General features: G+C 49.9%; 1 protein-coding gene across 3 annotated transcripts; it reads left to right on the forward strand.

Annotated features, from left to right (window-relative positions):
• The first annotated feature begins 2,529 nt into the window (after nucleotides 1-2,529).
• On the forward strand, nucleotides 2,530-23,302 carry ETV7 (ETS variant transcription factor 7). Of its 3 annotated transcripts, XM_028120651.2 has the most exons (8): nucleotides 2,537-2,807; nucleotides 4,516-4,645; nucleotides 15,829-15,993; nucleotides 16,372-16,497; nucleotides 18,605-18,820; nucleotides 20,073-20,215; nucleotides 22,459-22,559; nucleotides 22,663-23,302. In XM_028120651.2, the coding sequence occupies exons 1-8, from the start codon at nucleotides 2,802-2,804 to the stop codon at nucleotides 22,778-22,780; spliced, it is 1,005 nt and encodes a 334-aa protein (XP_027976452.1). In that variant the 5' UTR covers nucleotides 2,537-2,801; the 3' UTR covers nucleotides 22,781-23,302. The 3 variants fall into 3 exon arrangements, with proteins under 3 accessions (XP_027976453.1, XP_027976452.1, XP_027976454.1); XM_028120652.2 differs by lacking the exon at nucleotides 18,605-18,820 and having other exon boundaries at nucleotides 2,530-2,807; XM_028120653.2 differs by lacking the exons at nucleotides 2,537-2,807; nucleotides 4,516-4,645 and adding an exon at nucleotides 6,376-6,795.
• The last annotated feature ends 559 nt before the right edge of the window (nucleotides 23,303-23,861 follow it).

The raw sequence follows: 23,861 nt of genomic DNA on the forward strand, positions 1-23,861 counted from the left end.
GAAAGTTTGTAGTTATAAACTATAAGTTCCATATATACATTCTGAGTTCTTTGTAGGAAGAGTGTTATTTAAAAATTAATAATTTAAAAAATGAAATAAATATTGTTATTTTTTGAGCATGAAATACCTGTGCATATTTCTTTTTTTTTTAAGATTTTATTTATTTATTTGAGAGGGAGAGTGGGGGTGGGGGGCAGAGGGGGACAAAAGAGGGACAAGCAGACTATTTGCTGAGCCTGGAGTGGACTTAGGGTTCGATCTCATGACCCTGAGATCATGACCTGAGCCAAAATCAAGAGCTGGATGCCTGACCAGATGGGCCATCCAGGCATCCCAACACCTGTGCATATTTCTTTTGTGAAGAAGGGATTCCACTTATTCCTGCTCATATGGGTTCAAAATTTTGTAGACTTTGATTATATTATGTAGCATTGCCTTTGTCCTTCCAAAGGGAAATGAATGTCCCCATTTTTTCAGTTTGTCTCAGGCAATGCCTATATTGTTCCTTCATTTTTTAGGTTTTGGCTTGCTGGCATGGAAAGGATGCTAAAACATCTTTCTTATTTATTTTTACTCTTTTGATAGGTATTAATCAAAACAATGTAAAAAGGTTTCCAGTGAAAACTCTTGCTCTTATTTTCTATCCTGAATCCCAGGTGTGTCTAGTAGCTTGTTACATATCCCTTCAGAGCTTCTTTGTACAAAAATATATATATATATTTACACACAAAAGATAGTATGTAGTACACATTGTTCTGTACCTTGATTTTTTTTGCTTTGCATGGTGATCAGGCTGTATTCTAGTTGTCTTACAAATGTTAACTTATTTATTCCTCATAGCAGCCTCATGAGACAGGTATTATTATTAGCTCTGTTTTACTGTTTTTTTTTTAAATTTTATTAATTCATTTGACAGAGAGAGAGAGAGAGAGCACAAGCAGGGGGAGCGGCAGAGGGAGAGGGAGAAGCAGACTCCCCACTGAGCAGGGAGTCCAACACAGGGCTCCATTCCAGGACCCTAGGATCATGACCTGAGCCAAAGGCAGATGCTTAACCGAGTGAACCACCCAGGCGCCCTGCTGTTTTACTGTTGAGGAAACTGCAGCAGTTAGTGGAGAGAGACAGTAGAGAGGTTAGCTAATTTATCTAGGGGCACAAAACCAGTACGTGACATAGCTGGAATTCCAAGCCAGCCGGGCTGTCCTCGGAGTCTAGATTCTTCTTCTTCTTCTTCTTTTTTTTTCCCTTTTAAAAAAGATTTATTTATTTACTTGAGGGGGGTGTGCAGAGGAGAGGGAGAGAGAATCTCAAGCAGGCTCTGCTCTGAGCATGGAGCCCAAAGCGGTGGATCTCATGACCCTGAGATCATGACCTGAGCGGAAACCAAGATTTGAACGCTTAACTGACTGAGCCACCCAGGCGCCCCCAGAGTCTAGGTTCTTAACTGCTATGCTGTACTGCCTCTTGGAGAGCTTGCCATCATCACAGAGAGCTCTGTCAGATTGTGCATGGTGTTCTGTTAAATGGATCTATCATGATTTATTTCATCACCCCCTTTTAATGGATGCCTGGATTGTTTCTAATCGGTCATTATCATAAGCCATGCTGAAATCAATAATGTGTATTGTTTTGGATATGTGCAGGTAGATTTATTGAATACATTTCTGGTAGTGGGATTGCTGGGTGAAGGGTATGTGCATTTGTAACTTTGCCAGATCTCGTCTTACTGCCTTCCATGGGGTTGCCCAGTGTTCTCTCTGTTCCCCTCAGCCTCTCCAGCAGATTATGTTAGTAAACTTTTGAATTTTTGCCAAAATAACAGGCAAAAAAAAAATGGTATCTCAAAAACTTTTATTTGCACATCTTTTATAATGAGTGAGTCTGAGCATCTTCTTCTATGTTCCCGGGCTATTCAACATTTTGTTTTATGTGGACTGACTATTCATGTCCTTTGCCCATTTTTCTATTGGGTTTCTGGCCCTGTTCTTACTAGTTTCTAGGAGCTCCTGATATATCAGCGCTAAGCCGTCTTTATAACAGCATCTGTAACTTCGGAGTTTCCGCAGAAGGCTTCCCTCCTTTTCTTCGTGCTGGTGTGTTGGCTTGCCTGGGGGAGCCAGAGACCTGGGAAAAGGTGCTCGCCAGGCTCCACAGGGTACTAGGGTCTAAGTCAGGAGGAGTAGCACAGCCGCTCTGATGGTGGGGCTCGGCTGGGATGGTGGGGCGTCCAAAGGGCCCAACCAACGGCAGGTCGGGTTGGTCAGGGCCAGGAAGGTCACTCATCCCTAAGGTCCCCTCCCATCCAAATGCGGAGACATACAGGGGTGACAGGAAGTTGTTCTGTTGCTGTCCTGAGCCCAAGGACCAGGGGTCCCCTCGGCTCCCCAGATCCCGCAGAATCTCACCTCCGCGTCCCTGGGAGCCAGGGCCAGGCTGCCCGAGGGGCCGTCCACTAGCGGGAGGCTGTGCGCAGGACCGACGCCTCCCGGCTGGCGAGCACAGAGCCCCCGCCGCTGCGCTCCCCAGAGCCCGCCGGGGCGGGAGTGGAAGTCGGATCCCGCTCTTTCGTTTTCGTTTCCCGGAAGGATAGCGATTACCGGAGCGCCCTGTGAGCCTGCTGGCCGGGGGTACCCGAGGGTACACTACCCGGCGCTTCTCGAAAGAGATTTTCTCCCACGCGACCTTCCAGTTTTGGGGGCCCAGTGAAGGGGTGAGGGAAGGAGGGCCTGAGAGCGCCCAGCAGCCGCGGCCAGTGGAGCGCTCACGACTGACGGCCGGTGGCTCTCTCACCTCCACCTGTAATGCAGGTAAGAGCCTGGCGGGGGAACGCCGCCGCGCGCGCACGCGGAGCCTCGGGGCCCCCCGCCCATCCCTTCTCCACCACCTCAGTGAACGTACCCATGTTATCAGAACTTTTACTTGCTGGAATCTCACTTTCCTACACATTCCCAAACCTCACCATCCATCCTTCACCGGTCCTTCCTCCTCACTCACCTCCAGCCTCACTGTCTCTCTTCCGACACCCCCCCACCCCGTCCCCCGTGTTATATACTGCTCCTCCTTACTCCTCCTCACCCCTACATCAACCAGTTGTGACGTCCCTGGAAGTTCCTGCGCAAACCAGACCCGAACCGCTGGCAAACGCCACCGGAGAGGGGCCCCCCCACTCCTTAGCAGTCCCTCTCCATTTGCCGTATTTCCCGAGAAGCCTCAGAACCGCCCCAGAGCAGGGCCCCCTTCCCACCTCCAAAGCCTTTCTCCACCTCCTCTCTCCAGAAGAAGATTCAGATCCAAATCCATATTTTATCAGACCTTCCCCTGGCTTTCATGCTGCAGCCCAGAGCTCTAACTCTCAGTAGATCCCAGGCTGGCATTTCCCAGGCAGTTAAAGCCCCGGAATTGGCCCGTCCTCAAGCTTGGAAGAGGGTAGAAGAGTCCACAAGGGGCTTCCTGCAAGTGTGAGATCTTAGACCCTTCTCCAGCTTGGCATGTCCTGCTCCCAGGCGGCAGCCTCTGAAGCTGGGTTACCTGGGAAATAGCACCAAGGGGCGGTGGTGTGGTGGGGGCCAGCAGTGAGAACTACCCCAAAAGGTGTTAAATCCTCCTCTGCCTTGACAGCTCCAGATCCACACACAGTCTTTCACTGCAGGCTGCCCTCCTCCGACATCAGGAGATGAATATAATCCTCTTGAAGATTCTAGTTTGAGAAAATGACTTGCTGGGACTGGTTTCACTTTTACTTTTCACAGGCTGGCACCTGTCACTGGGCATAAGCCCCAAGGTTACTCCTGTTTCTACAAAATCCTGTCACTTTTTTCACCTCCCCTTCCTGATGGATGAACCATATCACCTCTGGGGCTAGGCTGGTTGTAAAATTGTAAAGATAAAGGCTTCCCTTGGTGGGACCTTGGGATTCAGAAATGTTTCCTTCCTTTTTCTCCCTTGAAAACAGCATTTACTTGTTTATTTATTTTTGACTGAAAGTCTTTTTACCCTGGCCCCTCAGGTTCCTTCTGTCCTCTCACCAAGGTCCCAGTGAGTATTCCTAGGCTCTCAGATTTCCAGCTTACACCTCAAATCTTGGCAGGGGAGCCTTCTGGTGGGTTAGGCACACGCATGAAAAACTTGAATCAGAAAGATGAAATTTATCAAGTGTTCACTCTGTACAAAATGTCGAAGGTACCAAGCTGAAGACATACTCGGTTCCTACCTTTTTAAAAAAATTTTTTAAAGAAATTTCTTATTTGAGAGAGAGAGTATGAGCAGTGGGGAAAAGCAGAGGGAGATGGAGAAGCAGACTCTTTGCTGAGCAGGGAGCCCTACTTGGGGCTTGATCCCAGGACCCCAAGATCATGACCTGAGCCAAAGGCAGACACCCAACCAACTGAACCACCCAGGTGCCCCACACAGATGGATGGTCTTTCCCTTTGAGAAAAATTCTTAATATATTTAAGGATGACTGAGCCTTCACCAAGAAGTCTTGTCTTTGACTGCCCTGGTTTTTCCTCTTTCTAGGAGGGAGCATTGGCTAGCTCTTCTGTGAGGCCTGAGGCAGCCACACCACCCCCAGGCACCCAGGCCAGATGTGAAGCTAGAATGAACTTCCTGGATGAAGGGGGAATCTGCAAGCTGCCAGGAAGACTCCGTGAGTAGAGAGGAGGAGAAAGGCTGATGTTTTTATTTTTATTTTTAAAGATGTATTTATTTATTTGAGAGAGAGAGAGAGTGGTAGGGAGAGGCAGAGGGAGAGAGAATCTCAAGCAGATTCCTCACTGAGCATGGAACCCGACTCGGGGCTCGATCTTATGAGCCTGAGATCATGACCTGAGCTGAAACCAAGAGTCGACGCTTAACCAACTGAGCCACCCCAGGTGCCCCAGGCTGATGTTTTTAAAGGACATAAATGTGACACATAAACTTCTTACCTGAGGAATTGCCTTCCCTCCATCTGCTATTTCTTTGCTGGGTTTTCTTTAACTTTTCCTTGGTGAGGAAGTCAGAGGAAGGAAATGTGAATTCTCACTTGGGGGAATGCAGCTGCCATGGCCAAGGGTGAGGGCAGAGCGGGCAGTCTCCTCATTAGTAAGATGAGGGTTGGGATCAAATGAGCTATGGGGTCTGTTCCGGTCTAAAGACAAGGAGTTGGGGACACTCCTTCCAATGAGGAAGGCAGATGGAGTTAAATAGTGAACAACAACTGTATGTATGCAGAACTCTCTTTTAAATAATTATGTTTAATTGTTATTGTTACAAAAGTAGCATGTGCTTATCGTCAAAAATTGGGAAGTGGCAGGGAAGCATAAGAATATGTAGAATAATCAAATCCACCCAAAGACAGCTGTAGGAAACAGACTGGCCATATCTTTTTTATTTCATTTTCCAAAGTAATGCTCTTGCTGGAGGGAACTCATAACCAGAGAACAGGCTATAGATTCATGTATTTATGCCTATGTTTCTTTTTGAAAGATTTTATTTATTTTTGACAGAGAGAGAGAGTGTATAAGCAGGGGAAGAAGCAGGCAGAGGGAGAGGGAGAAGCAGGTTCCCCGCTGAGCAGGGAGCTTGATGCTTGATGTGGGGCTCAATCCCAGGACCCTGGGATCACAACCCGAGCGGAAGGCAGACGCTCAACCGTATGAGCCACCCAGGCGCCCTATGCCTATGTTTCAATTGCCAGAGCCGAGAGGTGGAAAAGCTAAGTGACATGCCCAAGAGCACATGGGTTCTCCATGCTAAGGTCCTGCTGATAATGTTCTAAGAGAGTTCTCAACATACTTCCTAAGTATGTCGGTCTTGCTGATAATGTTCTAAGAGAGTTCTCAACATACTTCCTAAGCCATAGGAATCATAGGATAGGTGGCAAGCTGACTGCCGGTGGGAGGTCTTAATCTGGGTGGGGTTCTTTGGACAGGTGTGGGCAGGTATGTATGACCTGAGTTGGGGAGCATCCAGGCTACTGCTTGCTCAGCTCACCCAGTGGCTAGAACACTGCTTAATTGATTTCACTTCCTTCTGATTTCCTGGCCTTGGCCTGCTTTTTTCAGCCACCAACAGGATTGAGCAGAATCTTGGGTGTGACTTCATAGGCCTTGGGAAGACCTGGTTGCCCCCAAATGCCTCTGCCTCTGCTGTCCATAGCCTGGCATTCTTTTAATGAGGAACAGAGCCTGTGGAAAGATGGGGACTCCTAGATACGAGAGAACCACAGAGTGTGAAGGATGTCCTCATGCCTCAGAGTCATGGTGGACGGAAGTAGCAATGTGATTTGGGGAGAGGAGCAAGGAGCTCTATAAAGAACCTCTGTTGCTTTGTTTTGTCCAAATGCCAAACCTGACTGGTAGCTTGGGGTACAGGGCTATTGCAAGGAGATATTTGGCAACAGTTACATGGAGGGTAGGATTTGGGCACTGTTCCCAACCCAAGCCATGGTGACGAGGAAAAATGGGACTTTGGGGACAGACCTGAAGACCCTGAGTGTTGCTGCTGAGAAGGACCCTTGATGTCATCTTATGGCAGCTGAGGACACTGATTCTCAGAGAGGGACAGGATTCTTTGCGGGTCCTACAAGGCCCTTTAGATTACCTCCTATGGCCTCCCCTATATTCAAAGACCACTCCCATAATTGGCACACCAAGTCCTAGAATGTCCATACTAGTAGAGACCCTAGATGTTGCCTTGAGTAACTCACTTCTATTCCAAATAAGGAAAGTGAGGGCCAGAAGACTGTGTTCTGCCCAAGGTCAAGTAACCTTCAGTCACCTCCCTGCCGCTGGGTGCCTAGCTCAAGGTTACCAGGTAAGAGATCTCGTACAGGAGGAGGAGTGGGGATTATGAAAATGCAGTCATCACCTTGGTAAATAGTTATGCAAGCCTTTTAATGTTTTGAAGCCCCCTTTGGTGGGGCCCCTCTGAGATGGTTACCAGGTCCTCCTGCACATTTCTAGCGACAAGAACTTCCTCTCCTCTTCAGCCAGCCCATTCCCTGGTTACTCAACTCAGGGTGCAGGGTCATGTGATCTATTTAAAACTGCTGAGGTACTAATCCTATTGCCTTTGGTTAGATTTCTCCAGAAACAGACCCTGAAATACTTCCCCACAGAGGAGAGAAGGAAATCTAATTTAAATTTAAATTGTAGGGGCACGTGGGTGGCTCAGTGGGTTGTGTCTGACTCTTGGTTTCAGCTCAAGTCATGATTGCAGGGCTGTGGGATCTGGCCCCATGTTGGGCTCTATGCTCAGTGCAGAGTCTGCTTGGGACTCTCTCTCCCTCTCCCTCTGCCCCTTCCCCGACTTGGAAGCAGGCCCCAAATAAATAAATAAATAAATAAATAAATAAAATCTTAAAAAAAAAGAACTTTGAACTGTAGCACTGTGGGCAACTGGAGCTCACTCCCAGTGGGGACCTCTGGGGGGCAGTGAGAGCACACCCTGAGTCCTCCCAACCCAGGCGTAGGGAAGCAGGTTCTTCATCTGTCCACTTCCCATCCATGATGGGGTTAGGCTGCTTCCATTGACTTCATCAAAAATTGAAAAGACCCCTCGGTCCTCTGGGGAGAAGCTGAGCCAAACCCAGCCAGGGCTTGGCTTGGCTTCACCCCCCTTTCCCATTCCTCTCCAGCTCCCCAAGTTGCCCTTTACATTGGCTAAGTCAGGTGCAGAGTCAGGTGCTTACATTCGGCATTTGGTGGCCTTCAGAGAGTAGAGGTGAGAGCCAAGGGCCATGGGCAGGGCCCCAGCAGTGTCTTCTATACTTCTCATCTTAGATTTAATGACTCATATTTACTTCTGAAAATATTCAGGTAACCCAGTTCTGGCCTTTAGTAAATATCTAACAGTCTTAAAAGATAGGATATACTAAATGACTCATTTTCCTGTCCACAACATCCCAAATAAGCAAATTGCTGACTCCTGATGAGGGGTTGATCTTTCAGATGGCTGGGATGATGTCATCCCTGTTTCTTGAAATTGGGTTTCCATTGCTGGGCATCTCTCTGACATTTATCCTCAGTTGCCCACTTCATTCCCTCCTTCACCTCTGGCTTCTATGCTAATCATCAGGGTGATTTGCCTCAGCAGGAAGGTGAACAAACAAAACAAATCTTGCTTAGCTTTTTGAGTTGGCCACAAGTGGAACACACCAACAATTTCCCTGTAGAGCTTATGCTTCTGTGTTTATTTGCCTGACAAAGATGTGCAGTAGAGCAGTCCAAAGTCCATTCTGAGGATAACTGTCCTGTTTAGCCCCAGGACATGGGCAGGGAGGGAGGGGCTGGATCCACGAGGCTCCAGCACGGTGCCCTGCACTCAGAAAAGGAGATTCACAATGATGCTTCCTGCTCTGGAAGTGGAGAGCGGAAGAGGATCCACGTTGTCCCTCCCCCCAGTCTCCATCCACGAGGGTTACCCAAGGCCTGGGTGAGGCAGGAGCTGTGAAGGCAGTACAGGCCCTGGGACCACTTGCAGGAGCCAGGCTGAGGTCCCAGGGGAGGGAGTCTGGGAGGAGATGATGCAACCTCCAGGGACAGCTCAGGGGATTTTGAGAAGAGGCAGTTTAGAGATGGTCCCCAGCACAGCCGCATTTGATGACAGAGACACTGAGACTCCACCTGAGAAAGTCATCTGTGCAGCTAATGGCCAGATGGGGCCTGACACCCCAGACTTAGTTCTTGGTCCTCACTCTCTGAAAATTCCTGGAGCTCATTCCCTGGCACAAAAAGCTCTGTGAACTTGCCACTGTTGGATGCAGAGGAACGGGTCTCTGCATTTTGAAAGTGACTTTCAAAGCTCCTAGGTGTGAATAAGCAAGCCATGGGAAGAGACCATAAAGCACCACCTGCAATTTTCAGATGTCGTGGGCAGAGGGATGACACATCTCTGCAACTCCCTGGCCTTGTAAAACAAGGGAAAAAGCCCTTGGGGGAATTCCAGCAGATGTTCGTGCGGCTGCTCAAGTTCACATCCTTCACATATAGAGAGTCCCCCGGGCACTTTATTTTCACGTATACAATTCTAACTGTGCGGCTTCCTGCTTTCCTAGACGAGGGCGGGTCAGGTGCACAGGAGTCTCCCGCGAGCCTTGTTGATATGCAGATTTGGATTCAGTAGCTTTAGGGTGGGGCACAGCCTCTAGTAAGCTGTAAGGGCCTCATTTTATGCAGCTATGTCCTAACAGTGCTTTTCAGAGTGTTTGGTCAAGACTCGCTAAGGAGTGAAACCAATTTCGTGGGTCAAAATAAGTATTTTTTAAAAATGAAATAGACGTTTCATGAATACTCTGGGCTCTTTATATATACGCGTGTGTGGGTCATGATACGGAATGCATTTTTTTTTTTTTTTTTACTGCGGGTTGAGGTCAGAATGATCTGAGAAACTCTGCCCTAGATTGACGCATATGAAAAGCAGTAAGTTAGATGGATGCAGATGCCAAGAGAGAGGTGGGGTGGGGTGGAGCGGTGAGGCTGGAGAATAGAAGTGAATGTTCTGGAGGTTTTGAGTGTTGACAGTAATGTTGTCACCTGCCAATGAAAGGGAATATGGCAAACAACAAACAGATGGGAGATTCCAAAACTCTGATTTGGAAACAAAGAGCCTCCTCCTTCCTGAAGTCGGGGCTAGACCGTGTGCATCTTTGTGCAGATTGAAAAGACCCCTCCTTTCAGAAGAATCCAAGCCAAAGCCAGCCAGGGCTGGGGTTGGCTTCATCTATACCCTCCCATTTCTTCCCCTTAATGGTGCTTTTGTGGAGCACACAACACACCTGTTTGCACTGGCCCTGCCCCGATGTCTGGAGACCGTCAAGCTGAGTGTGATTACCAAGAAAGGCAGCATCAGCCAAGACAAACAGTGGTATGATGGATTTGAGGACACTGGACCGACAGCGACCCTCAGTAAACCAAGGAAAAACTACAGTAATCATGGCAGAGAAACAAGCTGCTCCCTCTATTTTCAGGCAGGCTCCACCAATGAGGATGCTGATAGTCATAAAAAATACCATTTGTTGAGTTTTTACTCTTGACCAGGCATTGTGCTGGGCATATTGTATATACTGTGGTTAAATACATTTAAATAGGCCTGGAAAGTAGATTCTTTTTTTATCCCCACCCTACAGGTGTGAACAGTGGCGTCACAGTGGGGAGAACGATCTTGTCCATAGTCACCCACCAGTAAAACGGTGGGGCTGGGATTCAAACTCAGGTACCTCAGACCCTGCAGCTGTCACTTGCTCTGAGCAACAACCAGTGTGGGATGATGACAGCTCCCATTTTTTAGTGGACTGGCCAAACACTTTACAGTTTCCTGCATTCTTCCTGAGAACCCTGCCAGGAAGGTAGAAGCCAGCTGTCAGTTCTGATTTTGTTGCTCATGGTTGGTCCAGCTCTGTTGTTCTGGAGGTCACTCTATTATCTAGCAAACTGCAGGGGTGTGGTGAGGAGTAGCTGGGAAATAGCTTTGATGAGGTGGGAAGGAGCAGCTTGAAGGGGTCTTGAAATCAGGACAGCGGGGTTTTGACTTGCTGGGGTTGATAGTTGGGAGCCATGTCAGTTTCTTGAGCAAGAGAGTCAAAGAAATGCAGTGGGAAGAGAGACCTGGTTGGGGTGGGATTGGGAGCTGGTCAGGATGCCTAGAAGTCTTTCAGCTCCCTCATTTAGGCAATTTCTATTTATTGAGCGTCTGCTATGTGCTGGGCATTGCTGTAGGTGCTGGAGAGACAGCAGTGACTGGGACTGGCAAAGTCTGTGGTCATGGAGCTGACATTCTAGCGGGGGACAGTGACATAAGGAAGCAGGACGCCCGGTGATAAACACAGTGGAGGGTGATGTGGCCCAGGATGGGGAGGGGAGCCATCAAGTCCTGCCCTGCTCTGGGGTGGGTGAAAGGCACTGCTGACTCTTCAGGGAGATACACGAACCCTCCAATGGTGTCTTGGACTCACAGTCCCTCCAGCTTCCCCAGCTGGGGGCTCTGTCCAGATCTGTCCCAGAAGCCAGGAACCAGCCAAGCTGGAAATCCCCAGTGAGCATGTGTTTGGGGCGGGGAGAATAAGGTGATATCAGGCTGGAGTCTTGAGATACAAAGATGGTTGATATGAGGAACGGAAAATACGGTGGATCATAGCTGAGAGAGGGAGAAGCATGGGCTGGTTTGCAGGTAAAGCCCCTGAGGGGCGGTCAGACTGGTAAGGGGAGACTCAGGCTCATCCCAGTAACGAGGTCAGGAAGATGTCTTGGGTGGGGGGTAGTGGATGCCTTAGATGACACTCACCAGCAATTGCTGGCGTGTGCTGGGCCCGTGTCAAGCATTTTACTCTCATCACCTCGGCATAGAATCCTGATGACAGCCCCATGTCGGTGGTACTGTCCTCCGATGAGGACACTGAAACAGTCGTTTTGCCAGTTTCCAGCTGGCCTGGCACCATCATCGATCCTTTTTGTTCTATGTTTCTCCTCTTCTTTTATGGATGATTTACATACGGTCATGTGTACAGATCTTAAGTGTACCAATGTGTATGTGTGGATACACCTGTGCAGCCACCACTGAGATCAGGAACTAGACCATTTCCGGTGCCCCATGAATTTCCCTTATCCCTCTTCCCGGTCCATTCCCCTCCAAAAGGTGACCGCTGTTTGGAGTTCTTCCCCTAGATTAGCATCTGTTCTTGATTGCATTATTACTTCTGGCTTCTTTCCTTCAACAGAGTATCAGTGAGCTTTAAACCACGTGTCCTGACTAGCAGTGTCTAGTACTCTGTTTTCCATTGCATGGAAACATCACAAATTGATTGTCCCGTTCTCAAACTGATGGATAGTTAGAATGTTTCCAGTTCTTTTCTATTATGAACAGAGCCACTGTGGACATTCGCATACATGTCTTCTGGTGGATGCATTCCCACCATAGTAGGGGTGAGATGCTGGATTGCACAGTGTGTAGCCTGGGCTCCTAACCCCTGCACCATCCTGTCCCTCAAACAGCACAGCAGCCCCACCAGGCAGTGAAATGTTATCTCATTTCCCAGAGGGGGAAATTGAGGCTAAGAGAGGCTGAGTGGCTTGTAGGTGACTTGGCTAGCAAGGGGCTGAGCTGGGGACCCAGACCCTGGGGTTGGAGATTTGGCCCAGAGCTAGGTGGCTGATCCCCTGCTTGGAACTTGATCCTTCCCTGGGCGCTCAAATCCTTCTGGAAAGCCTTTTTTGCCCCTAGTCTTTGAAGACATGAGAAACAGGAAGGTCCCTTTTCTGTATTTGTTGGCCTTGAGGTGCTGGCAGCAAACGGATGAAAGGTGAGGGCAGGAGTGAATGAGAGGTAATGAAAGAAAAACCAAATCTCACTCCGGGGTGATGACAGGCTTCATGTTCAGGTTCTACTGTGTGACCTCAGAGTCTGTCACAGACAGCTTGGGAAGTCCCCTGCCCATGTCTCAGGACTTGGTAGCAGGACCACATCTGTGGTTGATACTGTCTGCCAAGTTCACGATTTCCCCCTCTTCACATAGTTTAGTGTTTCCCTGGGGGCCGGACAGCTGGAGGGGGTCGAATCCATCCCCACCCTCTGGCCAAACACAGGACCATGTACTCCTCTGACTCAGGAATCATAGTCTTGAATTTTCAGGCTGACAAACTCAAATATCATGAAATAGGCAATCCCACAAAAATGCAATGGCCAGTGGGTCCCCTGAGCCCCAGAAGCCCCGGCTGGTTGAGGAGCCCGCCCCTGATACTCCTGAATCTTGTTGTCGGGTGGCTTCCAGCTTCCACACTGCTCAGCTTTTGTGTCTCAGTCCCTTCTGTAAATCACTGGACTGATCTCCCACCGAGACTCTAAATTCCTATTTCCCCCAGCAAGGCATCCTTCTCCCTTCATCCTGCCAGGTGTGGGTGTTATCATTAAAATGCTATCTCATTCTTCTCTGATTGTGCCTGTCCCTGACTAGTGAGCTGTCGGGTCTTGCCACATGTTATTAGTGAATTTGTTCTGCTGCAGAGGTTCTCAACCGGAGGCGATTTTGTGACACGTGGCAACGTCTGCAGACATTTTGGGTTGTCACATCTCAGTGTGTGTGTGTGTGTTTGTGTGTGTGTGTGTGTGTGTGTGTGTGTGTGTGTGTGTGTGTGTGTTTGCTGCTGACATCTAGTGGGCAGGGGCCAGGGATGCTGCTGAATATTCCACAAAATTCAGGACAGCCCCCATAGCAAGGAATGATCAGGTGCAAAGTGTCAGTAGTGCCTTGGCTGAGAAATCCTGCTCCACTGTGAATTACTGGTAAGATTTTTTTTGAAAAAAAAGATCAATTTATAGACATTAGCCCTTTATCTCTCATCTGCGTTGTAATATTTCCCTTTATTCTGCCCTCTTTTAGTTTCGTTTATGGTATCTTTTACCACACATACAAAACTCAATGTAATCAAGTGCATCTTCTACTTATGTAACAGCCTCTGAGTTTCCTGTCATGATTGAGGTTTGAGGTTCCCCCCACCCTTGTTTAATGCATGTGGGTTTCCTATTTCCACTTTTTAAAAATATTTTATTTTTAAATAACCTCTATGCCCAAACATGGGGTTCAAACTCACAACCTGGAGATCGAGAGTTGCATGTTCTTCCGAGTGAGCCAGCCAGGCACCCCCCTATTTCCACTTCATTTTTCTAAAGATGTTATTTATTTATTTGACACAGAGAGACACAGCGAGAGCAGGAACACAAGCAAGGGGAGTGGGAGAGGGAGAAGCAGGCTCCCCGCTGAGTAGGGAGCCCGACACGGGGCTTGATCCCAGGATCCTGGGATCATGACCTGAGGGGGAGGCAGATGCTTAACTGACTGAGCCACCCAGGTGCCCCCCCCACTTCTTTTGAAGTTTCTATTGTTTTATTCATTAAGTCTTAATCCCATTGGGAACTGATCTTTGTAAATGGTGACAGGTAAAGGTCCAGATATATTTTTTCCCAGGTGGAGAGCCAGTTGTGGTTTTAGCATAGCTTAAATTCACAATCCTTTCCCACTGAATTAAAACCCCACTTCTAACATGTATTAAATTTACACACACACACACACACACACACACACACTTCCGGGCTCCATCTTTTCCCCTGATACTTGTCAGTCTCAGTAATGGTGTCAGATCTTAATCACATGGCTTTGTGGTATGTAGTACCACAAAGGCCAGTTGCTACTTCTGTTCTTTTCTTCCCCCTTAAATAATTTTTCAGCCAGTTTCAGAAATTTCTTCTTCTTTATTGTTCATTCTTAGGTCCCCAAATAAAGTTAAGGGGATCCTCTCCTTCCTCCTAAGCTGGGATGTGTTGCCCTGCTTTCTGCCTTTGTAGCTCAGGGCCCTTTCCCTCTGTGTAGAGAGCAGGATTGTCATAAGATAGTCATTGGTTACCTCCCTCCTGCCAGCCTAACTCTGTGCTGTGTCCCCAGCAGGGGCACAGTGCCTGGCATATGGCCCATGCTCATTAGGTATTGGTTGAATCGATGAACAAGTGGATGATGCACTTTTTCTTTTTTTTTTTAAACATGAAAACGAGTTTTATCTCTTGTGCTGATTTGGGACCAAGGCAGTCACAGGGTGGTTTAGTCTTTGTCACTCCCAAGGTGTGGCCTTGGACAGGTATCTCCCCTGCCTCAGTTTTGCTACCTGTCACACCAGCCCTGATGAGCCCTGAGCTCCTCCCACTGTCACGTGGCCAGGATCCTGATAGGGCTGAAACGCTCTTGGGAGGAGAAGCACCACACAAAGCAAAGCAGCAGGCTGCCATCATGGTGGGCCAGTGCTGGGGGCCCCAATACTTTTAGGGGACCACAAAAATGTTCTGATTTCTTTTAAAAATCAAGAGAAAAAAATGAACTTTTAGGCAGAAGAAAACGTTTTAATATATAACAATATACTTGTCTTTCTACCAATGCATCCATAAAATAAAATTTTAAATATATTTTAGGGGAGGAAGGGGCCTAGGAAGGCAAGAGTACCAGGGCCCACAAAAGTCATAAAGTGGCCCTGTTAAACACAACCCAGATGAGGGAGGTAAATAATTGGCATTAGGAGCGTAATAGGCCCAGGCAGAGTAGACATGTGAGGAAGAGGAATAAAAGAAAGCAACTTCTTGTCTGGGTATTGCCAGAGACAAGAACACACAAGCTGGAAATGGGTGTAGGAGGCTTCTTTGTCCCCTGGGGTGTTCCCTGAGCAAACCCAGACCTGAGCTGGCACAACAGAGTGGAAGAGGGTGGCAGCCAGACAGACCTGGATTCTGGGCCTGGCTGTACCTCGTGCTACCTGTGTGACCCCGGGCTAGTCACTTAGCTTCTGGGAGCCTCAGCTTCCTCACTGGGAAAACAGTAACAATAACACGCCTTCTTCACAGGACACCATCACTCAACACAGGTCTTTGGAGCGCCTCCTCTGGTTCAGGCGCTGTCCTCGGTGCTGAATACATACACCGCTGTGTCCTAGCACAACCAGCCCAGTGCCAGGCACATAATAGTTCCTCAGTAAATATCTGTTGAGTTAAGAACTGGGAAAGAGACTGGGGTGAGGGGGTACCAAAAATAAAATAAGTGAACACATACATAATGCATAGATAATGATAAACATAAACGTATAACTATGAAGTGCAATGACAAGGAAAGTGAGGTGCCAGGAAGGAAAAGAACAGGACATGGTGACAAGCGGGGAGATAGGACAGGAGAGCATCTGCTCAGATGTAGCATTCTGGGTGGGCTTCTCGGAGGAGGTGACATTCCAGAGAGGGCCTGAAGTGGATGAGTGATTGTTAAGGGGAGAGCTCCTGCCCTTGCCCTGTGCTCTCTCCCAGTCCCTGTCCCTGTGGTTGCAGGCATCCAGCCGGCACTCTGGAGCAGGGAGGACGTGTTGCACTGGCTGCGCTGGGCTGAGCAGGAGTACTCTCTGCAGCGCACTGGGGAGCATGGGTTTGAGATGAATGGCCGAGCCCTCTGTATTCTCACCAAGGATGACTTCCGGCTTCGTGCACCTGGTTCAGGTCAGGGGAACTCACTGGATTCCCTCTAAAACGTTCTGACGGAAACCCAGGTAGGCCCAGGGAGGGAGATGGTGGGAGATGGATGCATTGGTTGGAGGAGCATGCTCACTTCTCACCATGGCAGACGTCCCCTTTTCCATAAATGTTTGCCTGGTGGTTCCTCGCAAGAGCAGGCCTGCAGCAAAGGAATCTGGCTCTTGTTTGCAGAGCCCGGAGCTCTGTCCTGCTGTCACTTGGCCCTCCCCTTCCCTGTGGCTCTTGTCTCCCCTACCTATTTCCACTCTGCTGCCTCTCATCTCATCAGCATGAAGCTTGTGACTGACCCCAGCCCTCACCCCAGAGGCAGGTGACCGACCTGCTCCCTGCCTCCACCCCTAGGTGATGTCCTGTATGAGCTGCTTCAGTACATCAAGACCCAGAGGCAAGCCTTAGTGTGTGGACCCTTTTCTGGAGGGGCCTTCAGGCAGAAGATGCCCACTCAGCACTGCTCCTGCCTCCTGGAAGGTGAGGAGGCTCTTCTCAGACCTCTGGGACCCTCCCCCAAGTTGGCCTCTTTGGGAGGGCAGGGCTTCCTCCAGGCAACCTAAGGGAAGAGGCAGCTGTGTGGGCTGAACTCCCAGCTCCCCTCTGCCCTGCCTCCTCAGTCCTCACCCCAGCCCTTGTGACTCTCTCGGCAGCCCTCCACCTTCCAACTCCTCATTTCTCTGCTCTCCTCTCCAGCAAAGAATTTCCTCTCCTCCTGGTCTCCCTGTGGAAACTGTTCTTGTCAGGGACTCTAGAAGCCTGAACGTGGGGATGTCCACATCCACTGTCAGTCCTTATTCACTGTCACCTCTCATGGCCTACAACCTAGTGGGTCATCCCCCTCCCCTCAAACTCTTCCCTTGGCTTCCAGAACACTCCATGGTCACTCCTTCTCAGTTTCCTGGCTTCTTTTCTCCCTTACTTCTCAATGTTGGGGTACCCCATGGCCCAGGGGGCCTCTTCTCTATCTGCACTCAGACCTAGGGTGCTAAATACCATCTAGTACTGATGATCCCTACATATGCCCAGACCTCTGTGAATTCTAGACTTTCACACCCCACACTGCCTACGCTACACCTCCCCTGGGATGTCTAATGGGCATCTCAACCCTAAAAGCTCCTAAAGCAAACACCTGATTCCTGCCCCACCTTCCTCCCCATAACCCTGCTCCTCTTCCAGGCTTCCTCATCTCAGCAAACTGCAACTTCATCCTCTCAGTTGCTCTGGCCAAAATGTTGGCCAGATGTCTGGCCAAAATGTCACCTTTGATTGCTTTCTTTCTCTCCTGCTCAAATCCCAACCGTCAACAAGCCCTGTTGGCTCTACCCTCAAAATCTATCCAGAACCTATCCACTTCACACACCTCCACTGCTGCCCATTGCCCAGCCCCCATTACCTCTGGAGAATCTCCTCATTGGTGTCCTTGTTTTCACTCTTGACTTCCTATGATCTATTTGCAATAGCGTAGCCAGAGAGCTTCATAAGTCAGATCATGTCACTTCTCTGCTCAAAATCTTCCTATGGCTCCCACTGCACTCAGAGTCAAAGCCACAGTCCTTATAATGACCTCCTGCCACCTGCTGAACTCTCCCACCCCTTTCCCCCTTGCTCATGCTGCTCTAGCCACACTGGCCTCCCTGTTCATTGAACAAGCCAGAGACACTCCTGCCTCAGGGTTTCTGCCCTTGCTGTTCCCTCTGCCTGGCATTCCGTCCTCTAGATACCCACATAGCTCACTCCTCTACTTCCTTTAGATGTCTGTTAGATGTTAACACTTCAGTGAGACCTTCTTTTACCATCACGTACCCCTGTCTTTCCCAGGATTCCCTGTCTGCCTTATAGTGCTTTATTCCGTCCCCCCTCATATTGTGTACTGTTTCTATTTCCTTTTTTATTTTTTTTAAAGATTTTTTAATTTATTTATTTGACACAGAGAGAGATAGCAAGAGCAGGAGCACAAGCAGGGGGAGTGGGAGAGGGAGAAGCAGGCTTCCCTCTGAGCAGAGAGCCCGATGTGAGGCTTGATCCCAGGACCCTGGGGTCCTGACCTGAGCCAAAGGCAGACGCTCAACGAATGAGCCATCCAGGCGCCCCTATTTCCTTTTTTATTTTAATCATCTCTCTCCCTTTCCAAACCCCGGACTTCTTCCACGACTACAATATCAGGTCCATGAGGGCAGGGGCTGTTTTTTAGTTCAGTGATATGTCCCCAAGATTTTTAGAACAATGCCTGGCTCACAGAAGGTTCTCAATAATTATTTACTTGGTGGATGGAGAGGGCATAGGACTGAAATACAAGACACCTGGATTCTGGTCCTGGTTCTGTCACCCCTTAGCTTTGCAAACAATTCTACAGATGAAGGAATGGGTTTAAGAGATTGAGTTACTGTCTGGGAGCTGGGGTTAGCACCTGGTCTGTCTGGCCCTCACCCATGCCCTCTATGCCTCCCTGACCTTCCAGCTGGGGACTGGATGGAGGAAGAGCATTACGAGTGCTGCCCCAAGGGGCTCCCAGGCATGCCATTGAGTGGTCTGGGCTGGGGGAGGCTCTGAGTCCAAAGAATCAGTGGTGCTTATCTGCTTGCAGAGGGGACTGGGCCCCCTCAGTTGGCCCCCCGAAGGGATCTCCTGCAGCAACCATCACACCTGGGGCTTGCCAGCTCCTTGAGTCCCCTGGCCAAGGGGCCCCTTGGCAGGGAGGCGTCCCTCAACGTATCTCACTGTGTGGAGCTGGGCTGCAGGGCTGAGGGAGCCTGCTCCTTCCCCACCATGCCGCAGGCCCCCATTGATGGCAGGATCGCTGGTGAGTAGGAGGCTGTATGCCCCTGGCCCAGAGGGAGGTGTGCTGAGGCCAAGTCCCAGAGGGTGGTCGGTGGCAGGGAGGAGGGTTGTTTTGAGCTGGGGAATGAGAGAGTCTGTGCTGGGCTGTTAGGGGGGATAGGGTGACTGTCCCATGTGCCAGCCACAATCTGGCCACAGCAGGCAGGGCTGCCCAGGGGCGCCAAGCCTGCCCTGTCTCCAGGGCAGGGACAGTGAAGCCGGTCACAGTCAGACAGTGAGATTGAAATGGCGTATTCCTCTCCTTTAAATTTTTATTTATTTATTTCTAAATGGTTGGGTCCTTACTATGTGCCAGGCATGATTCTGAGAACTTTGTTTAATCCCATATCAGCTATTAGAGGTCAGTATTAGTCCCATTCTATGGGAAGGAAAATGAGGCACGGAGAGGTTAAGTGACTCCCCCAGGATCAATCACATAGCAGTAAGTGACAGAGCTGGGGTGTGAACCCAGGCCGTCCGGGTGCCTGGGAAGCACTAAAACATAAGTATCAGGTCTTTTTAATAATAATGCTTACTATTCTTTGAGCACTTATTCTGTACCAGGCACTATGCCGAGGGTTCTTGGGTCTATTATCTTAATCCTCATGTCACCGCCTATAAGGAAACTGTGGCTCAGAAGAGGTTAGGTAATCTGCCTGAAATGACCCTGCCGGGTGGACCAGAGAGGGGGCCTAAAGCTCTCGCTCCCAAGCCCCCTCTGCCACTTGTGCTCCCTGATGGCACATTTGATTTTCTCATGCCTCTCGCGAGGGGGCTCGACAGGATGGATTTAACAATCCCAATTCAATGGAGAACCAGGAAAAGGGCAGAGAGGGATCTGGAGGCAGGTTCAGGCCATTGGCCACCCTCCAGCACCCCCACCGCCTGCCCTTGCCACCTGCCCCCACGTGAAGGGCGTTGGCTTTGACGTCCGCCGAGCTGGGCTAGACTCCTTGGTCTGCGTGTCACTTAGGAGCGCAGTGACTGGGACCTGTCCATACCTCTCTGAGCCCATTTCTTCATCTCTGTGTGGATAAAGGTAACCACTTCCCAGAGCTGGGGTGAATAAATGAGACCATGAGCCCCCACATGTGGCTGTTCCTGTTGATCCGTCATCTTGACCATCCCACTGCATGCCTGGGCCCCAGCTTAGAGAGCCCCAGAGCACCTTCCTAATGCCTATCCTCACGACCCCAGGAAAGCCCCCTGTCTGCACCCCTTGTGTTCAATTGCAGACTGCCGGTTGCTGTGGGATTACGTGTATCAGCTGCTCTCTGACGCCAGGTACGAGCCCTACATCAGGTGGGAAGACAAGAATGCCAAGATCTTCAGAGTTGTGGATCCAAACGGGCTTGCCAGACTCTGGGGAAACCATAAGGTAAACCGAAGCCAGCAGGCAGGATGGCCTCCACACATCCAGAAGAGGACAGAGCAGGGGTTCAGAGTGGACCCGCCAGCACTAGGGGATGGTCCTCAACTGACGGGGGGTGGGGGTGGGGGTTCACCAGCAGCTCCAGAAGTGTTGGGATCATTTTATTCTGGGAGATCCTGAGGGCTCTCAGGTTACTTCTTGAGGATGGGAATTGTCCCTGAAACTCAGGAGTCTTGCCTTCTACACACTCAAACCCACCTTTGCTTAGTGCTTGAGACTCTCAGAGTATCTTTACTTGAATTGCACCACATATGCTGTGGGGCGGTTAGGCCAGATGAGGAGGCCAGTTTCCTGGGGGGAGCTGGGGTATAAACCCAGGTCTCAGGCCCTGCGGGAGCATCTCGTGTTAGTCCCAATGTGAGGAATGCCCATACCTAAAGGGACGTTTGCCAGAGGATTTTAGGTGGTTTACTCCAAGTTCTATTAATTATTTATTTTAGTAAGAATTAGGATTAAAAGTTTTAACTACGATGTCAATCTCTTGATTTCCAGTGGTGATATAAAGCAAGTGTCCTTGTCTATAAATAAATTCATTTAACTAAAAAAGGAGTCTAAAAAAAAGGAGTCTTAAAGAAAACCAAACTATTAACAATCATGGTAATCTGTAATAGACAGCATTTCCTAACACGGCATGGCATTTGATCAGCAGGCACCTCTCTGAGGGCTTTCCCTGTATTAACTCATCTGATCCTCAGGACACCTGGTGACGTGGACAGCAGAGGGGAAGCAGAAGCCCGTAGTGGTTTATCCAAGAGTCTGCAGCCAGTACATGGCAGAGCATGGACTTGGACACAGAGTGGGTGGCTCAGGGGCTCCCTTCTATTTCAAAGACTGATTGATTGACTGATTTGCTGGCAGGGGGGTGGGCAGAGGGAGAAGAAGAGAAGCACACTCCCTGCTAAGCAAGGAGCCCCACGTGGGGCTTGATCTCATGATGCTGAGATCACGACGACCCAGGCGGAAACCAAGAGTTGGGCGCTCAACCCGACTGCGCCACCCAGACGCCCCGCGGTGCTCCACCCTTGTTGCCTCTCAGTGGTGCTGGCAGTTGGAAGGATACAGAGGCCTCGAGGCTGGGTGTGTTTACTTGGTCTAATCCCCATATAGTACAGGGAGGGAAACCGAGGCCCAGAGAGCAGCAATTCCATTTAATGAGCTTGTGCTACATGCCAAGCACTGTGCGAAGTGCTCCCATGGGATAACTAATTTAGTCCTCCCGACACACCTGCGAGAGGGACGTTCTTATCCTCATTTGGGAGCCGGGGAAACAGCTGCAGAGAGGCAGACAAACTTATCCGAGGTCCCGCAGCTGCCAAATGGTGGAGCCGGGGCTTAAGGTGACACTAAAGCCCAGCCTCTTTGCCCTTACTCTGCACTGCCAACCCCTCAGAGAGAGGAAAAAATAAAACGACTTGGCTCAAGTCACTCAGCTCATGGTGAGCTGCTCCTACCACTGTGTTCCCCTTCCCATGCTGTCTCTCTGTGTTTCCAACGAAATATATATGTATTTGTTACTACTTGTGACATTTGCTGTTTAAAAGCAATGCATGAAGGGCGCCTGGGTGGCTCAGCCGGTGAAGCGTCTGCCTTCGGCTCAGGGGATCGAGTCCCGTGTCAGGCTCCCTGCTCAGCATGGAGTGTGCTTGTCCCTCTGCCCCTCCCTTCCACTTGTGCTCACTCTCTCTCAAATAAATAAATAAGATCTTTTAAAAATATATAAATAAATAAAAGCAACAGGTGATTTACTCTTGCCCTGTGGTTCTCAGCCCGGTAGGTAGTGCTCATTATTTCTCCTCCAACCTTCCCCTGGCTTTCTCCTTCCAAACTCAAGACAGCGCTCATAAATGCTCACAGAACTCTGGGCTGAGGGGCTTAAAAGAAACCAGCCAGTTCAACCTGCTCCTTTTTTTTTCTTTTTTAAAGGAAATGGGGAGGTGGAGGATGGGAGGCAAGGAGACAGAGACAGACACTTTTTTCTTGAGAGAGAGAGTGAGAGAGAGCAGGGGGAGGGGCAGAGGGAGAGGGGGAGAGAGAGAATCTCAAGCAGACTCCCCACTGAGTGCAGAGCCTGACATGGGGCTTGATCTCCCAGCCCTGAGATCATGACCTGAGCTAAAATCAAGAGTCGATGCTTAACCGACTGAGGTTAAGGGAGGGAGAGGGTCCTATGGGACTGCTTTGCCTTCTAGAACCGGGTGAACATGACCTATGAGAAGATGTCTCGTGCCTTGCGTCACTACTATAAGCTGAACATCATTAGGAAAGAACCCGGGCAGAAACTCCTGTTCAGGTGAGTAGCTTAGGCGCCAAGGTGAAAAGGGGAAACAGAGGGGTTGGGTGGGCTGGAAGCAGCCGGGGCAGGGGCTGATTTGCACCTGGGGCCTGAATTCCAGATTTCTGAAGATACCTGGGAAGGTGAGCCAGGACGGGGACAGCCGCCTGGAGCAGCCGGAGAGCCGGGAGCAGCACAGGATGGATTTCAAGGAGGAGATGCTGGAAGTCTCTCCGTGAGGGGCAGGAGGATTCTGGGCACCAAGGACTGATGGGACAGAAACGGAGTCTCCCTTGAAGGCAGCTAGCTGCCTGGTGGTCTCCACCTTCCTCACGGAGCAGCAGGGATCCCCAGCGGGTTTTGCACTCATGGGATCATAACCATTGTCTCAGACCTCAAAGCTGCCTGGGCACCTGGGAGGCTGAGAACGGGGAGGCCTCACATTCTGGACACTGTGGGGGGCATCGTTCTTGGGTAGGGTAGCACTGGGGCTCAGTGGGGCATGGGAAATGAACCCTCTCTCTGCCCTACCCCTTGCTACCTGCCCAGCTTGGGAGCGGTAGCCGGGGGCTGAGAGAGCATCCAGCCCAGCTCCTTCAACTTACAGAAGAAGGTAGCTGAGGCCCCTCACCGAGCCTTAGCTCTTTCCTAAAAGGGACATGCTCCTGAAAACCAGCCCTCTGGGGGCTGATGCTGGCATATGAGAAAGGAGTACCCTTTGTCGGTCTTAGTAGTAACAATATAACAATGCTGACATTTAAGTGCTCACTTGTCCTAAGGGTCCTACACATATTTTAATCTCATTCCATTAACACGTCAAACCCCCGAGGTTTAAAGATGGGGAAACAGGGGCAAGGCTTGCAGAGCTGGGATGTCTCTCCAGAACGCAGTGCTGTTCCTTGGCTGGTTGGTTGGTTTTAGTGACTCTTCATGGATGGGGCACTTCTCAAGCCAAGGCCATGGCCCTGCCTCTCTGCCCTCGGCATCTCTGCTGAATGGTTCACCTCACTTGGCCCAAACTTCTTTCCTGTTTTCAGTCCTTTGTTGATGTTGTGACAATGACTCAGTGGGGATCGCCACTGGCCCCTGCACGTGGCCTCCTGTGCTCCCGGACCCGCACCTGCCACGTGACCTTGGGCGGGTTGTTGTCCCTTCTCGGAAGCCTCAGGCTTCTCACCCGTAAAATGCAGATGCTATTCCTGACCTGACCTCACAGGATTGCCAGAAATCTCTGTAAGACAACATTGGTGACATGCTTAGCGTGTGCCTGCTCTGTAGGAAGCACTTAGTCAGTGTTCGCCAAGAACACTCTGCAAACCC

The sequence above is a fragment of the Eumetopias jubatus genome, unplaced genomic scaffold (assembly GCF_037043125.1).
Source record: "Eumetopias jubatus isolate StellerSeaLion01/CBP00866 unplaced genomic scaffold, mEumJub1_p1.0 scaffold_6, whole genome shotgun sequence".
Lineage (NCBI taxonomy): Eukaryota > Metazoa > Chordata > Mammalia > Carnivora > Otariidae > Eumetopias > Eumetopias jubatus.

Coding starts and splice junctions, on each gene's coding strand:
- ETV7 (XM_028120651.2), top strand. Junction 18,821..20,072: donor CATTGATGGCAGGATCGCTG/GTGAGTAGGAGG, acceptor GTTCAATTGCAG/ACTGCCGGTTGCTGTGGGAT. Junction 22,560..22,662: donor GGGCAGAAACTCCTGTTCAG/GTGAGTAGCTTA, acceptor CCTGAATTCCAG/ATTTCTGAAGATACCTGGGA.